General features: G+C 38.1%; 1 protein-coding gene across 1 annotated transcript; it reads right to left on the bottom strand.

The window, feature by feature from the left end:
• Window positions 1–2,462: 2,462 nt before the first annotated feature.
• DMP1 (dentin matrix acidic phosphoprotein 1) lies at window positions 2,463–15,430 on the bottom strand. Its single transcript, XM_036096724.2, has 6 exons — window positions 15,347–15,430; window positions 10,103–10,177; window positions 9,388–9,435; window positions 6,972–7,004; window positions 6,737–6,784; window positions 2,463–4,864 (listed from the first exon to the last, which is right to left on the bottom strand). The coding sequence occupies exons 2-6, from the start codon at window positions 10,154–10,156 to the stop codon at window positions 3,497–3,499; spliced, it is 1,551 nt and encodes a 516-aa protein (XP_035952617.2). The 5' UTR covers window positions 10,157–10,177; window positions 15,347–15,430; the 3' UTR covers window positions 2,463–3,496.
• Between the last annotated feature and the right edge of the window lie 1,424 nt (window positions 15,431–16,854).

Here is a 16,854-nt window from a genome sequence, read left to right as displayed (position 1 = left end):
GTGCTCCATAAATGTTTGAATGAGTCAGTGGGTAAATGGGAAAGATTAGAAACCATCAATTTGTATTTATTTTGGAGTCACAGACAGTGTCCACATCACGTCAGGAACTAGGAGCAGTAAATTAAGATTGTTTAGTTTAGGAACTAAAATTTTAGACCTACATAAATATGCAAGATCATCTGAAGAAGACAGAATGGCTCCAGGCCAGCAGGACTCCACAGAAACCAACTTGACTGTACTAATAATGTATTTAAAGAAAGAATGGGCCATTTAAAGAAGAGTGGATTAACCCTAGTAAGCTTAGAAAATAAGGGTCACTGTGGCAAGACTTGATCGTGGCTCTTTGGAGTACTTTCCAGGAAAGAGTCAGCTTTCTAGTTTGAGTCCCAACTGTAAGGTTTTTCATGGAGCACCATAGATAACATCATCTTATTTTAGCCCAGTGCTGTTAAGCATTCGTGCCACGTAGCTCTCATTTGTGTTCTCATTTATGCTCATCTCATAGCCTTTAATTCTTATTCTTCCCATTATAAACTAAAAATTGATTTCTGATTGTGATTTGGCTTCTCAAGTGGACTCATCCATTATAGACTTCAGTGAGGAACTCCATGAGAAAACTTACACACCTTCAAAGCTAAAGCCCCAGTCCAGTCAGCTTTCCTTTGGATAATATTTTTATACCACTTTTGATTGCAAAATAGACCAGTGTCTATACCTAGTACATAAAATGAGTCGATGAGAACTTAAAACTCTCCCACATCTGCCTAAGTTGATTTCTATCACCAACATAGCTAAAATTCTTATCATTATTCTTCCTTCTAAAAGTCCTGTTAGTTAACTTGGTAAAGGGATTATATGACCTAGGAACACTGCTAAACTTAAAACCTAAGGTTATGAGTTTGAGTTGATTAGGCATTTTGTTTGCAAGTCACAAAGACTGACTCAGTTTGTCTCAACAAAGGTGAGTGTATTGGAAGGATACAAGTGGCACTTAAAAAGAAGGAACATCATAGGAATCCAAGAAGGCCTAGTGGGCAATAGAAGAGTCAAGATCCAAGCATGAGAGCAAGAGGATTATGATTTTGCCTCTCAGCATTGAGAGCTCAATAATTTTCAGTTTTGTGCTTCACCATTAATGGACTCTCTCTAATGGCTATTTCTGGCTCTCTGTGTATTCCCTTCAGTTTTTGTTTTGATTACTTGTTGACATCTATCTTCATAAATATTGAAATATTCACAGAGGGAAATTCATATTAGACCTCAAGCCACTGTCATTTATGTTCAGGCAGAGCCTTTGCAACATGTCTCATCTGAGGCTGCTAGCCAGCCTATAGGCAAGTGCCCTGGGGTCAGGTTCTCATCAGTACAATCACCTATCGTGAGGCAGGGCAGTTGAATGGTTAGAAGCTGATCACCTATGCCTCAGACACCCAGGAGGTCCAAACATGGGATAGTTCTCCTTATAAGAAGCTGTGGGTTGGCAGGAACCTATAGGTTAATAAAGCCAGATAATTAATCCATAGAGCCAGAGAACTCAAATGTAAGTATGTGGATGGGCTACATCAGAATCTCCTGGGATCCTTCTAAAAATGGAGAATTCTGGGTTTCACTCTAGACCTACTAAATTAAAATCTCAAGGGATGGGATTAGAGAATATATATTTATTCTCTAAGTGACCACAGCTTTGACATTGTGAGGGAATGGAACCATGTGAAGGATGGGAAGGATCAGACTGAAGGTTAGAAAGTCTTCCTGGGGGCACCTGGGTGGCTCAATCAGTTAAGCATCTTGACTCTTGATTTCAGTTGGGGTCATGATCTCAGGGTTGTGATACAGAGCCCTACGTTGGGCTCTGCACTGGGCATGGAGTGTGCTTGGGATTCTCTCTCTCCCTCTACCCCTCCCCACCTCACGCATGCATGCATGCACACTCTCTCAAAAAAATTGAATGAATGAATGAATGAATGAATGAATAAAAGAAAGTCTTCCTGATTCTCTTAATAAATTTGTAGGGGAATTCTAATGTACTATAGTGGAATTGTGGCTAAAAACACATCTGAAAAGTAAAAGTGCTGAGGTGTGATAATTTCTTACAAAGAATTTAAAATTGTAAGGAATATGTTTCCCTGTAGATTCTAGAGTTTACACAAATGACAGTCTGAGAGACCAACAAAAACTAATGTTAAACTCAACCACCATGAACTTTTGGGATGGCCTTAAGCAATGTTGAGAGCTTGCTTCATTTTCTTTTTTCCTTATCTATAACAGGTATATTTGGTAAAATATCATAAGCAACATATAAAGGAATTTTTTCAAAATGCTACCTAAATTATAAATAAAATTTTCATGAAATAATTTAAGAAAATCTTTTATTTTAATGGAAGAAAGGAAACTATTCTTTAATGCTTTAAAGGAAGAGTGATTTAATACAGATATTTCCTAATAATATTACTATAAAAATAAACACATACTTCTTCTAGATATTATCTTTATTACAAAACATATTTTATGTTGAGGTAACATTTCAAAGGATATTTGGCAAAAATCAATTGAATTCTATATACACAATTTCATTATGTGCAACATATGTAAAGGACTCAGAGAATAATTTTTTCTAGCATTGCACATAGACTGATTTTAGAAAAAAAATAAAGCTAAAAGTTATCTATTTAAAGAGGGATTTCTTTCTACTCTTCTCCCCCACCCAGTCTTCCATATCATATCACCAGTGGTGAGTGAGGCACTGTTCATGAGAGTTCCACAAAAAGCATCAAAAAGGGTAAGTTACTTGAAAACAAAGTTTTGTTTATCCAGAATACCTCACTGTGCCATAATTTGAAAGTGCTTTCAAAAACTAAATACTGAATCATATAGGATTCACTATTGCTTATCCCAAGAATGAACAGAATTCTCTTGTCTTCAATGGAGAAATCTTATGCAGTGCTCCAACTCTAGTGTCTTTTCTGCTGTGAAGCCCTCCCGGATTTTCCAAGGCAAAGTTGGGCCCATCTTCTGTGCTCCCATATATTTTGTTCATACCTCCTACAGCACTTACCACACTGCATTGTAATAATTCTTGTTTCTCTCATATGTATCCCTGTTTAGCTTTTTAAGTTTATTTATCCCTCTATAAGCTCCTCAGGAGCAAGAAACAAGCCTTAAGCTTCTTTATATCCCAGCACCTAGCACAGTGCATGGTACATAATAGAACCTCAATAACTGTTATGTTAATGAGTTAGCAACTATTTCAGGTGTGAAGCTATAATGCACATCTTTCCTTGCTTCCAGTCTCATTGAGTGTGTTCTGGTGTCCTCTGACAGTATTTAAACCCCTATAAATTGGTGACACCCTAGAAACAAATATATCCAGCATTTCCTTTCAGAAAGAAGTGGCCTCTGTTTGTCCTTCTGATAAAAAAAACAATAAATTATTGTTATAATGATTTCCCTGTTCTCCAACTCCGAAGCTGAGAGCCACTTCTTGGGAAAGTTGTTGCTAATAGCCATCTTGGCAGTCATTGTCATCTTGATCCCCAATGGGTTTGTTGTGATAAGTATCAACTGTTAATTTTCTGCTTTCTATCTCAGTGTTTTTTGAGTGGCCATCTTCTTCACTGCTTGATTCGCTCTCAGTAGAGTTGCTGTCTTCTTTTGATTTGCTGCTGTCCTGAGAATCACTGGCATCATCTTCCTCAGACTGGCTGTCCTGCTCAGACTGGCTTTCTTCACTCTGGCTCTCTGCTGAGGCACTGTGAGACTGGAGGCCCTCCTGGCTAGAACTGTTCTCAGTGGACTCTGGGCTCTCCTCTGAGTCTTTGAGGCTTTCACTGGATTCACTGTCAGCTTGCTCCTCTGTGGATTCACTTTCTGAACTGAAGGGTTTATTCAAGCTATTCTCTTCACTGGAGTCACTATCTTCCCGATCTTCTGAGTGACTGGTGGTGTTATCTGGGTTGTCACCCCTGGGCTCACTCACTGCCTCTTCCTGAGATTCACTACTATTTTCCTGAGATGGCAGATCAACCTCTTGACTAGACTCACTACTGGGGTCTTGTACATTTTGACTGTCTTCTTGAGACTGAGTCTCCTCACTCTCTTCTAGAGATTCACTCTCGCTGTTTTCCCTGGATTGGCTGAGGCCAGCTTCTTTGGAGTTGGTGTTTTCTGTTGAGTCACTCTTGATTTCTTCCATTGTGTTGCTATCATCAAGCTCACCTATATCGTCTTCCTCAGAAATACGGGACTTTCTGAAAATTTTCCTCCTGAGATACTCCACTGATTGGCTGTCACCTGAATCCTGAGTGCTTGCTTGCTCATCACTGTTTCCTTTCGATTCTTCTGATTTGACACTAGCACTGTTCATTCTGGAGTTGCCTCTGTCACTCCTGATAATGTCTGGATCATCATTCTGCATTTCTTCATCACCAAACTCAGAGCCATCCCCATGGCTACTATCCCCTTCACTGCCTCCTCCCACCCAGTACTCCTCACTCTCACTCTCTTGAGCAGAGTCACCTCTCTCAGGCCTGCTGTTCACCTCATCCTCATTGTCAAGGTCCCTGCTCTCACTGGTGGTATCTTGGGTACTGTCTTCTCCTTGCAGGGCACTATCTTCCCTGGATTGTGTGACGTCGGCTGAGTCCACATTACTTTTGAGTCTGGAGTTTCCTCCTTGTCTCTCTTCAGGTCCTGGGCCATTGTCATCATCACCAAAAGTGTCATCTCCACTGTCATCTTCATCATCATCTTTATCATCTCCTTCTTTTCCTCCACTCCTAGAGAGGCCATCAGCTGCCCTGTGCATATTTTGATGATCATCAAGGCCCTCCTCTGATTCAGCACTGTCACTGGGGTCTTCATTTGCCTGAAGTTTGGGGTTAACAAACATGGTCAGTACTCCAGGAGCTGATATAGAGGGTGTTATCTATTCTCTTTTTTCTTATGTCCCTCCTTCTAATCCATGGTCAGTTTTCCTGCTCAATAACATGTCTACCAGAGGTTAAAGAGGAAAGTAGAGGAGTTGAAACTCAAGTCATTCCATTTTATATAGGCACAATTCATTCAGTGCTACAGAAACTTTCTTAAAAAGCTCTATAGAAATCACATTCATGAAACTCAAATCATATTGTAAGTCTGATTCCTGGAAGAAACTCTCAGAGAATTTTTTTTTTTTTTTTTTGTACATTAAAGAGATGTTTGAAATACTCATCAAATTGTTTGGCTTAAAACAGTTTTTAAAATCTTTAAAACAGATTTTAAAATGACCCAAATATTTTTTTCTTATCAACTCTGGGGGAAGGGGGGGGATGTACTAGGGCAGTAGAATGAAACTTTTAGCTAAAATGAAAGTAAAATATTGTGGTAAGATATACATCTCACCCATACCATATTTATACTTCATTCACACTGGCAGAGGGTTGCCTGTAGAAGGCTTAGCTAGGAGACTGCAACTAGTGGGACCACCAGGAAGGCTTAGTTCTAAGTGTGAGCTCAGAGAGATTATCCCCGTAAGTCAAACAATTGGAAGCACTACACAGATAAGGAAGGATAGTGAGTCTTCATTCATTATGCTATGGAAAAATCTGCTCTCTTTACCATACCCCATAGCAGAGCATTCTTGCTGACTTTGTTTTTATTTTTCCACTTGTCCCTACTGATCAATATCTGACTTTGCAGTTGGGAGTACATAATGATGACATCTCCTCCCCTTGCTAGAGTTTACACTGGTATGCTGGAACTAAGCATCTTTTTAGCTCCCCATACCTCAAAAGGCACATATTGCACCCTTCTCAAGCAGGTACTATTATTCTCATTTGAGAGCTCGGAGAATATTAAGGCAATAAATCATAACATCTCCAGAAAACATCCCCAATTCTATGCTTATAAATTCCTAGAATGTTCCTCAGACAAACCTTTAGTAAACAGTGGTAAAAGACTAATAATTCATCTTCCAACTGGTTGAGTATAGAATACAACATGGATCAAAGCTTCAAGGAGAAACCTGGTTCCTGGAATCTCTGGAGCCCCACGGGTTTGAGTTTCATCAAAATGATAGGACAGCCAAGAAAGTAATGACATTTAGTCTTGGGAAAATGAAAAAAAAAAAAAAAAAAGAGTGCACACAAAAGAGAAAGAAAACCAATTTTTTTCTTAAAGGATTATAATTATAAGTCAGCTTTTCTTATTACGAGGGTCACCACTGAGACTGTTTTAAAGACAAATCATTACTAAAAAAGCTGTTTCAGTAAAGTTTCTTCAGGGCTTTCCTACTTTCTGCTCCAACAAGATCCTTGACATGGAGGAGATCTCTACACCCAGCAGGTACTTCATGTTAGCCAGGAAGCTTTCTCTGTCTGATCTGAACTGCTCCAATTGTAAAAGCAGTATTTTAGAGTGATAAATGAGCTATTACTTGTCTAGCATAGTCTAGGACCATTTGTGTGTGTGTGTGAGTGTGTGTATGTGTGTGTGTGTGTGTGTGTGTTCTTTTTAACTAGAGGACATCTGGGGCCACAATGTCTATAATCTGGCCCCAGTGATAAATATGGAATGAACAGCATGTCCACATCTGAATTCTCCCACTCATTTTTCTCTTCTTACTTTATGGGATGATTTAGCTAGCATAACCAATGGTTAGAAAATATTACATTTAGAATGGTTGCAGGTAATTTAATCTAACATCATTTCCTTCGATTCCTAAGTAGCCTGAAAAGTTAAGAAAGGTCTGTTTAATTACCTGTTCCTCGGAGCTAACTTTACTTTCTTCTGATGACTCACTGCTCTCCTAAAAGGAAAAAAAAAAGTTGTTTATTTTTCCTTTTAGCAATTCCCAAGGAAAGAAAAATATGATACACATAAATTGCTTGCGGTTTGGATTTACTGCTGTCCAAATGGCCTAAGGTGATGAGAAGAGTGTTAAAGTAAATTTACTGTATGAGGTGTTTATAACAAAAATTGAATGAGATAGTTACCAAAGGTGGTGTTGGTGTCTGTGCCAAATGACCCTGTAAAAAAAGGAAGGAAAACAAGTTACTCCTTTAGAGACGGATCATGTCTTGCAGATATTTAAAATAATTTTAGTTGATTTTTTTTTGGTTTCTTGATACAGAGTTTACGTTTACATGAGTAATAATGACATTTTATGGTGAAATGGCTAAAAAGAGAATGTGAGATGGCCTGATGGCCTAGAAAGATCTTGTTATCTAAAAGACGTAGAAGATCGTTGTGTTTCTGATATTCACTTAGAGAAAAACATACTTTCTTTGAAGTTGGTTGTTTGTACAACCTAGATAAAATGTAACATAGGAAAAAAAAAAACAGCATTGGAATTTAGAACCCAGATTTAAGTCTCAATTAGCTCCTTGGTTTTGGTTTTAGCCCTGAAAACCAACTGTCTTGGTTTTAGTGCTGAAATTCACATGTTCCAGGAAACCCCGAAGTCTTGGATAAACTGTGATGTTTGGTCACTCTATGCGAATCTGGGCAATTCACTTCACCTTTCCAACGTCAATTTCTTCTTCATAAATTAAGAATATTAGCAACCACTGTGCATACTCCATAGAGTTACTGTGAGGACGAAATTGGAAGCATCTTGAGAACTATTTAATATGATATAAACTAAAGAAATAATCCATTTTGAGAATATCACATTATAAAATTCAGCGATAGATAAAACTGAATTGAGAAAGCCATTAAACCTTTCTCGAATCGCATAAGATCACACACACACACACACACACACAAAACTAAGTCTGAAACTTAATTAGGCATCGTTCTGATTTATTTCACTTTTTTTTGATCTTATAAGAACTCTTAAGATTGCCTGTGCCACCTCTGGTGCCTTCTCCGCATCTACACTCCCCCTTCCCCGGAAGCACAGCAAGATCCCAAAATCCCTTTTGGTTCAAAGCTGCTGAGCCATGAGTGTGAAGACCTGAGGTGCAGAGAAAAGCAGGGAGGAGCTGCTATCAGCGTGTCTTCAACAAGCCTCCCAGCATGCGAGGCAGGGGTATCTCCCCAGAGGAAGGAGCTCTGATCACTTAGTCTTTGCCCTGTGACAGTGCAAGCAGGCACAATGGCAGACTCTCAGAGAGAACTCCGTCAGTTATCATTTGGAATTAAGGGCTAGGAGGGAGCGAGACATTGGTATTTTTCTCATACCAAAGCTAGACTTGAGAACCTAACGTGTTTGTGGTACTCTTAGAGTCTTCGGTTCAATGAGAGAGAGGATCTATAGTGGCTGCTTTTCAATTAACCAGCCGAAGGACATCTCTGATGAGAGTTCATCTGAGAAATGCTGCAAGGCCAATTCCAATCTCAGGCAGGGACAGAACCCCATCTCAAGCCTCTGACATTATCTGGCAACTGCTAATAATGTTGTGCCCAGGGGCGCCTGGGTGGCTCAGTCGTTAAGCATCTGCCTTCGGCTCAGGTCATGATCTCCAGGTCCTGGGATCGAGCCCCGCATCAGGCTCCCTGCTCAGTGGGGAGTCTGCTTCTCCCTCTCCCTCCACCTCTCCCCACTGCTCCTACTCTCTCTCTCTCTCTGTATCTCTCTGTCTCAAATGAATAAATAAAAAATTCTTAAAAAAAAAAAAAAAAAATAATAATGTTGTGCCCAAGCTGCAGTGTATGCAAAAGCCAGCAGGTAACAAGGTCATGAACAAAACACTCTGACCTAGCATAAGATTTTAAGCCTTCCTTGTAGTTTCAATCTTGAGAACCTGTTGCCCTCCTAGACTTGGCCCCTTCCTGAGAGGGATATAACACCCTAATAAGAGAATGTGGATTCTGGAGCCAGAGTGACCTAGGTTTAAAGTCTGGCTCTAACACTTACCACATAACCGAAACAGACTAGGTTACTCTCTGTGTCTCAGTGTTCTCTTGTAAAGCACATAAAACAGCCTAGCAATGGAGTTCTTGAGAATTAGTAACTGTTGGGTTATTCAGAGTTAACACTCAATCAACATTAGCTATTATTCCAGAGACTCTAGTATCCTCTCATTCTTCTGTCTTTTCTCACTTTCCAGAACTTGACCTCCTGCCTGCCAGACATCTCCTGGTAAACAGATTTCTAGTCCTAATCCTTTAAAAGCAGCCTTGGTTCACTGTCATCCCTTCCCTTCCACTACTGCGGACATCATTATGAAAATAAAGCTAAAGGGAAAAAAAAGCCTTCTCACTAAATTATACTACTAAGTTGAAGTTGAAGCATTATATGAACTAAATTTTTTCACATGAACTAGAAATTATAGCCCTTACTACCTATATCTTAGGTTATTAAGGTATTCCTTAAATCATTAGCAGTTTCAGTATTTGTGGTGGAGTTAATATATTTAATAATATATTAAATTAAAAATATTTTTTAAAAACCTTATTTCTACTCACCTTCCATTCTTCAGAGCTCTCAGATTCAGTATTTTGATACCTGGCTACCTAGAAAATTTAGTACACAGGGTTAACTCACAGAGAAATTTCCAAGGCAGTAGCTAGTAACACTTTACATATGTAGGAGCAGTGATGGTCAAATTTCAGCATGAATTAGAATCAGCTGGAGGCCTTTTAAACCACAGATTGCCCCATCCCTACAGAGTCCGGCTCAGTAGGTCTGAGGTAGGACCCAAGAATTTACATTTCTAACAAAATTCTAGTTGATGCTGATGCTGCTGGTTGGAGGATGACACTTTGAGAACCACTGCTGATGAAGAAAAATGAGAATCATAGCTATATGATTGAACAGAATAAGGAATAACTCAGATAATTTTTTTTTTGAAGATTTTATTTATTTGACAGAGAGATAGCAAGAGCAGGAACACAAGCAAGGGGTGTGGGAGAGGGAGAAGCAGGCTTCCCGCGGAGCAGGGAGCCCGATGCGGGGCTCGATCCCAGGACCCTGGGATCATGACGTGAGCCAAAGGCAGACGCTTAATGACTGAGCCATCCAGGTGCCCCTCGGATAATATTTGAAAGCAAACAGCTTCCTAAGAAACTACTGTTTTCATCTGACTAGAACTTATACAGGCACCTTGGCTTATAGCCAATTAACATTGTGGAATTTTAGGTATCAAAGGTTTATTTCATATATCCCTACCCTGATACTTACTGGAAGAGCACAGGACAACCCCCAAAGGAACATAAGCAGGATGCTGGTCTTCATAGCTGGGTGTGACACCTCTACCTGTGATAAGGACAGAAGATGTTTTCCTCTATGCTAAAGAAATATAGAAGTTTTAACTTTTTAACAGTTTCTTCCTATTAAAAAACACAACTTGTCCTAATGTCCATCAACTGATGAATAGATAAATAAAAGGTACTGCATTCATACAATGGAATATTATTCAGCCATAAAAAAGAATGAAGTACTGATACATGCTACAAAGTAGAGGAACCTTGAAAACATTATACTGAGTGAAAGAAGCCAGACACAAAAGACCACATATTGTTTGACTACAGTTATATAAATTGTCCAAAATAGGCAAATCTATAGAGACAGAAAGTAGGTAAGTGTTTTGCCCAGGGTTGGAAGAGATGGGAGTTTGGGAATGACAGTTAAGGGGTGAATTTTGGAGGTGATGAAAGTGTTCTAAAATTGATTTTGGTGAAGGTTGCACAACTCTGTGCAATGGCTAAAAATTATTGAACTGTACACTTCAGGTTTGTAAAGTGTATATTGAATTATATCTCAATAAACAGGTTAAAAAGAAACTTTACTTCTAAGAGATAAATTGGAAACATTTCAATGAGGAGGTCTATAAACACTTCTTCCCTAACACATAAAATATGATAAATGGAGGAACAAGTAAAGAAAGAGGAATAGAGAAATTTCTGACCAATCACTTTTATGGTAATTATGCACCTTAGTGTGGCACAGCAACCTGGCAAATATACACATAACACAAAATTTAGTGATACCATTGATAGGTCATCTACATTTGTCTACACACACACACACACACACACAGACACAAAGTGCTTCTCATTCACATTTATAACTTCATAATATTTAGACAAAATAGAATGGTTCTGCGCTTTTTTTTCTTGATCTGAAGTATGGCAGGCTTCATATTACAACTCCAGAAAGCTCTTCATATCTACTCTGCTACAGTTGGTCATACATTATACACAGATTGTGCTGAATTCTTTTAAATGTCACTCATGTCACTGAAGGATCTCGGGAAGATAAGACGTTTGGGATATACTTGTGAATCATGCTGAGTAAAACCTACCAAATCAAACTGTATTTTCCTGGATGGTGGCTTCATTTCACACTTCAAGAACTGGTGATTTGGAAAACAACTTGTTCTATATCTAAAATAGATGTACTACATGCTAATGTAAAAAGTTACTGAAATGATTTAAAGGGAAGATAATTTGCCCTGCACTTGTAAGCCCTGTGGCTGCCCTAACCAGTTTGTCAGATGGACTTCCAGACATTTTGTGAAAAATGCTGCAAGTTTATTTCAGACTTCAGTTTTGTTTTTAAGGTGCTGCAAATGATTTTAACCTCTGATCTAGAAAATAAGAATACACTGCTCACTAATGTCTGAATATGCTGAACAGTGCCTATAACATGGCTCCAGAAGTCATTTGATCTTATTTTTTTAATTTATTCAAGAAAACAGTAGAAATCCTAAGAAGACTGAGAATGTTCCTCATTTCTACTTTCGTACAGCCCAAATGGCCCAATAGATTTCTCATTTTATATCATGAACATTATCGTACTTCAACATAGTTATTTTTCATTCATATTATTTTCTTTATTCTGATTCAACATAGTTCATATTAGTCCTTGTATTTTGATATTTTTATTTCTTTTTCAAATCTTCTGCCTAATATTAACAGGAAAAACATAAAAATGCTCAACTGCATCTAAAACAAGCCTAATTTAAAAAGATATTACTTCTGAAAGAAACCAGAATATTTTACATCCTAAAATATGCCTTGACATAATTATTTTGAGCTGAAGGCCCTTGAGAAACAGCAGATGCAAGAAAGATGCTCTGATCCTCCTTTTTATTCCTGAAAGCAGGAAACTCCCATGTGAAAGGTGGCTTCCCTGTACCCAGAGGAGGGAAGACATTCTCATCCTCAGAGATAAGGGGTCAAGGCTGAGAGAAATCTGTACAAACAAACCTTGTTAAACTAATCCTATCTTCCCAATCACTTCCCTACAATTTACTGCCCCAGCCCAAACCCTTTTGTCTTATCAGTTCTTCACAGAAGTATTGTTTCTTTATCTAAAAGGTAAAAAAAAGTGGGGCACCTGGGTGGCTCAGTCGGTTAAGCAGCTGCCTTCAGGTCAGGTCATGATCTCAGGGTCCTGGAATCGAGTCCTGCATCAGGCTCCTTGCTCAGTGGGGAGCCTGCTTCTCCCTCTGCCTGCAGCTCTCCCTTCTCGTGCCCTCTCTCTCTCTCTCTCTGACAAATAAAAATCTTAAAAAAATAAATTAATTAAAAAAAATAAAAGGTAGAAAAGCTTTCTACTCTGGTCACTCCTTCAGGTCTTCATTCTCTTATGAAGGCTATCATCTGCATGTAAAAATTTTAATAAAACTTATGTGCTTTTCTCCTGTTAATCTGACTTATGTCAGTTTAATTCTTAGGCCCAGTGAAGACGCTACGAGAGTAGAGGAAAATTTTTCCTCGCCTCTATTTCTCCTTAGTTCCTACAATCAAAACTTTTTGTTTTTTTAAGTTCTTAGGTCCATTTCTTAAGGAAAGCAAAGTTTCCTCTAAATATGATACTCTCAACTGCATGCCATTGGTTTTGTCATCACAGGTCAAATGAAAATTAGGCTGTTCACCATTTTAATTTTCAAACTGAAACTTGAGTAAGGTGGTAATCTCATGATGTTCTGAAAGCTAGCAGTATTTCAGACTTGATACAAGGCCAGTAAATACTGAGTTCTCCTCTTGGTTTTTTTTTTTTTTTTTGCTTCTCTTTTATCTAAATAGCAAAAAAAAAAAAAAAAAATTAGGTGATACACTACACTAAAGAATGTTGGGCTTTTTACAAAGGAAATGTGTGCTTCCAGCATTCAAGTTTCTTAGGGATGGAATATTATGAAACATAAAAGAAATGCAGTAACTTGTTTGTGCTTCTAAAAATACCATTTAGCGCCCTAAGTGGTGCTAAATGGATACAGCAGTAATTTCCCAAACTAAAATAAAAGATACCCTGGGGTCCTAAAAGAGCTGAAGTTGCCTCTCATAGAATATAGTCGGCCATTGAGCATTAAAGGAAGTCAGATCTTAAACCCTATATTAGGCTTTCAATTAGTATTTTTAGAAGAAGAATTATGCTTTTGTGAAGTGTATTCCAAATGAAAGCTGCAAACGTTTATAAACTTTGTAACTACCATCCTGGAAAGGGTAGAAGCAGATATGCGGTAGCCCATATGCGGTAGCTCTATTCTGAATAATAAATTAGCAAAATAGCTACAGGCCTTCTTGAAAGAGTTCAGTCCAGAACCCCAAGTTCTTTTTTGGTGATTGGTAAATGTAATTTCTACATTGTACATGCTGTCATTCTACAGTGAAAGCATGTGACAAAAAGAAATCAGTAACCTCAACTTGTGTTCCACCTGCTTGAAGGACAGTGGATATAAAAGATTTTCAACTTTTCTCATTTTTTCCCCAGAGTTGAAAAGACTCAAAATATTTAAGATCTGAAATAGGGAATTGCAGTCTCTCTCTGGCTACTCTCAAATATAGCCAGAAATTCTTTGTGCTTTCAAGAAAGGAGACTTGTTCTGAAATTTCCTCCAAGTTAAGGTTCACTTGTAAAGTATATATCTTCTTTTACGTAAACTGAAATGAAAGCAGTAAGCCAAAAGAAGGAAATAAAAGCTTGAAAAATCATAGGCTCATTTTATTATGTTTGATTTGCTTATTCATTATGTTGATTAAACAACTTAGTGTTGTTATCTTCAATAATACAAATGAACAATATATCCATCCATTAGCAGTCAACAAATACTTACTGAGAATATCCTGTGAGCCAGGCACTGTTCTAGGTGCTGAGTGTACAGTAGTGTGTAATAATGATAATTAGCTGGTCCTACAAAAGTAAAATTATCCAAACCCAACTAACCAGAACCTCCATTAGCTAGGACTTGTTTCATTACTACTCTTTGAAAATAAAATGGAATTTGGCCAGGATATGAATTCTATCAGGAATTCAGAACACCAAACAAATAAGGCAATAAAAATATCCAATCCTTCCAATTGTAATTGTCTTAAGTCAGTTATAATCAATCCCACATCATATGCCTTCAACCATAGTAAAATAACTCCAAGGTGCCCTAAAATTCAACATAGATTTGGAAGGCCTCTAAGCATCTGAGGCACATTGGTCCACATTACCATTTTGGGGTAGGTAAGTGGACTGATGCTTTTAGAAAATTGTTTGTTCACACATTTTAACCAACCACATCAAAGTAGGATAGTCTATTTGACCCTCAGGTACGCAGAAAGCATGGTTCACTAGAAGTTACTGTTCCTAAAGAAGACTGGTTGCTTGAAGTATTGCTATGACATGTGGGATTTTCTAGATGTAATAGAGAAAGCATTACCTGACCACAATGCCCATTTTCCATTATGGAAGACAGACACTTATGATATAGATGAAGTGGAATAAATGCAGCAAATAAAAATATGGATTGGAGTATATATATTCTTAGTCTTCTACATTAGAAAGTGTTTTTAAAAGACAGTTATATTCAACATCTTATTGAATTCTGACTGCGAGGCATCATGGTAACATGAATGCCTATGTAAACATACAAAAGCATTGTAATTATCACATCCTTGGTTTATTTCAGTGGTCTTAGCATCTTAGTTACTCAGTCCATAATGGGTATTTTTGGGTACTATCTAGATGAATAGCATTAAATGGTTTTTAATTTAAAAGACCATATATTGGAAGTCCTGCCAGTCTAGTTTAGGTTCTTTCATAATATTTTGTAGGCCACGAACAACACTACATCCATGAAATCTAAATGTAAAAGTTTTATTTGTTTTGCTAATTAAAGCTAACCTTCAAAATTACTTTCCATCTGTCTCCTGTTCAGTAAACTCTTCCTTTCAGAAGTACTATACAGAGATCTAATTAAAGTAGTACAGAGAAAAACATCTGGCTCTGTTGACTTAACATGTCATTTTCATATCAATATTTGCTGTGGCATAAACAACAGGCACAAAAATGGGAATCATTTTAACCCAAGGCTCAGCTCTCTCCATCTTTCTCTGCATGGCATAATGCCTCTCAACATGTGTACATGTTTAATATTTTCCAAACATAGCAAAAATCATTTTAAAAGTTTTTTAAAAAATGAAAATTTCTTACCCTCTTCAGTTCACAAAGACTTTTCCCCAAAAGTCTCAACAATGAGGCTGAAGTTCTCACAGAGGAAATTTATGCCCAGTGAAGCCACTCTTGTGTTGATGTTCTGATGTTCACTTCTCTAATGGTGCAGGAATTTAAACTCTACTTCAGCTCTTCATAGCCAATCAACCTCAGGCTGGGGGTGACTGACATCACAAGGTGTCACCAGGACTCCAGTACACCCACACTTCCTCCAACTTGCAGAGGCAGATTTTCCCTAAAAAGCTCTTGTGGTTCCCAAATGACTAGACTAGTTTCCATTAAATTGAAGATCTTCCGAAAGCTTTATTTTGATTTCTAAATATATGTCATTCACATCCATGCAGCCTTATGAGCATTATAAACAATGACAATGTCTTCCGCCCACTGATAGATCCCAGCAGACACATGGATGGGAAAAGGAGAGTCAAGGAGTGGGTAGCAAGTTTCCTGTTAATGTACATTTCCAGGTTGGACATGAAGAACCTCCTAAAATACTAGATTTGCCTAAATTGTTGGTGTTGAGAATATGAGAATAATATGAGAATATTAATATGAGAACATTATCCTTTCCCTTCTCATCTTTTAACAACCGCTACTACTTCTCTCCTTTTCCCCTCATCTCCCTACCCCCATATACACACAAAGGTCTAAAATTCTTAGTAATCTAATGAAGTGTTACAGAATTCTGTGGTGATTGGAAATGTTAAAGCACCACTCTAAGTAACTTACGTTTTTAACCAAAAATAATTAAATCTAACACTGCATTATTCCCTCCAACTGCTTGCCACATTTTGGATTTAACTCTAGTGACTCTTTGAAATCAGAATCGGATTAAGGGGAAGCCTAGTTGGGTGGCATACAGAAAAACCAATTTCCAAGAGACTCTGCCATCACTGAAAATGTAATGAAACAGATAAAATAGTATTTACCAGGGCTCTTCAGGGGGTGTACTGAAGATTGGTGTAGGGAGTAGGAAGTGAGTTAGCACCTTCCAAGGAGCATGCTCAAGTCACAATAGAATGACCACTGAACAACTGTTAAAAGAATATGTTACCAGGGGCACCTGGGTGGCTCAGTTGGTTAAGCATCTGACTCTTGATTTTGGCTCAGGTCATGATCTCAGGGTCATGAAATCGAGCCCCATATTGGGCTCCACGTTGGGCTCCATGCTGGGCATGGAACCATGCTGAAGATTCTCTCTCTCTCTTCCTCTCCCTTTACCCCTCCCCCCTCTAAAAAAATAAAAGAAAGAAAGAAAGAAAGAATATGTTACCAGAATTTAACTTCCTCAAGAGTGGGGATGTTTGCTTTGTTTACTAGTGTATACCCAGGGTCCTAATACCCAGGTTCCTGAGTCATAATAAGCACTCAGTAAATACTTTTATGAATGACTGAATAGATTGACTTTAAAACGGGCCAATTTATTAGTTTGTGCAGAACCCATATGACTCACTCTAACTTTTCTGAATGTGTTAATGATTGTTGGA

The sequence above is a fragment of the Halichoerus grypus genome, chromosome 3 (genome assembly GCF_964656455.1).
Source record: "Halichoerus grypus chromosome 3, mHalGry1.hap1.1, whole genome shotgun sequence".
Classification (NCBI taxonomy): domain Eukaryota; kingdom Metazoa; phylum Chordata; class Mammalia; order Carnivora; family Phocidae; genus Halichoerus; species Halichoerus grypus.
Note: the sequence above shows the minus strand (reverse complement) of the source record. Positions and strands in the feature narration are given on the sequence as shown.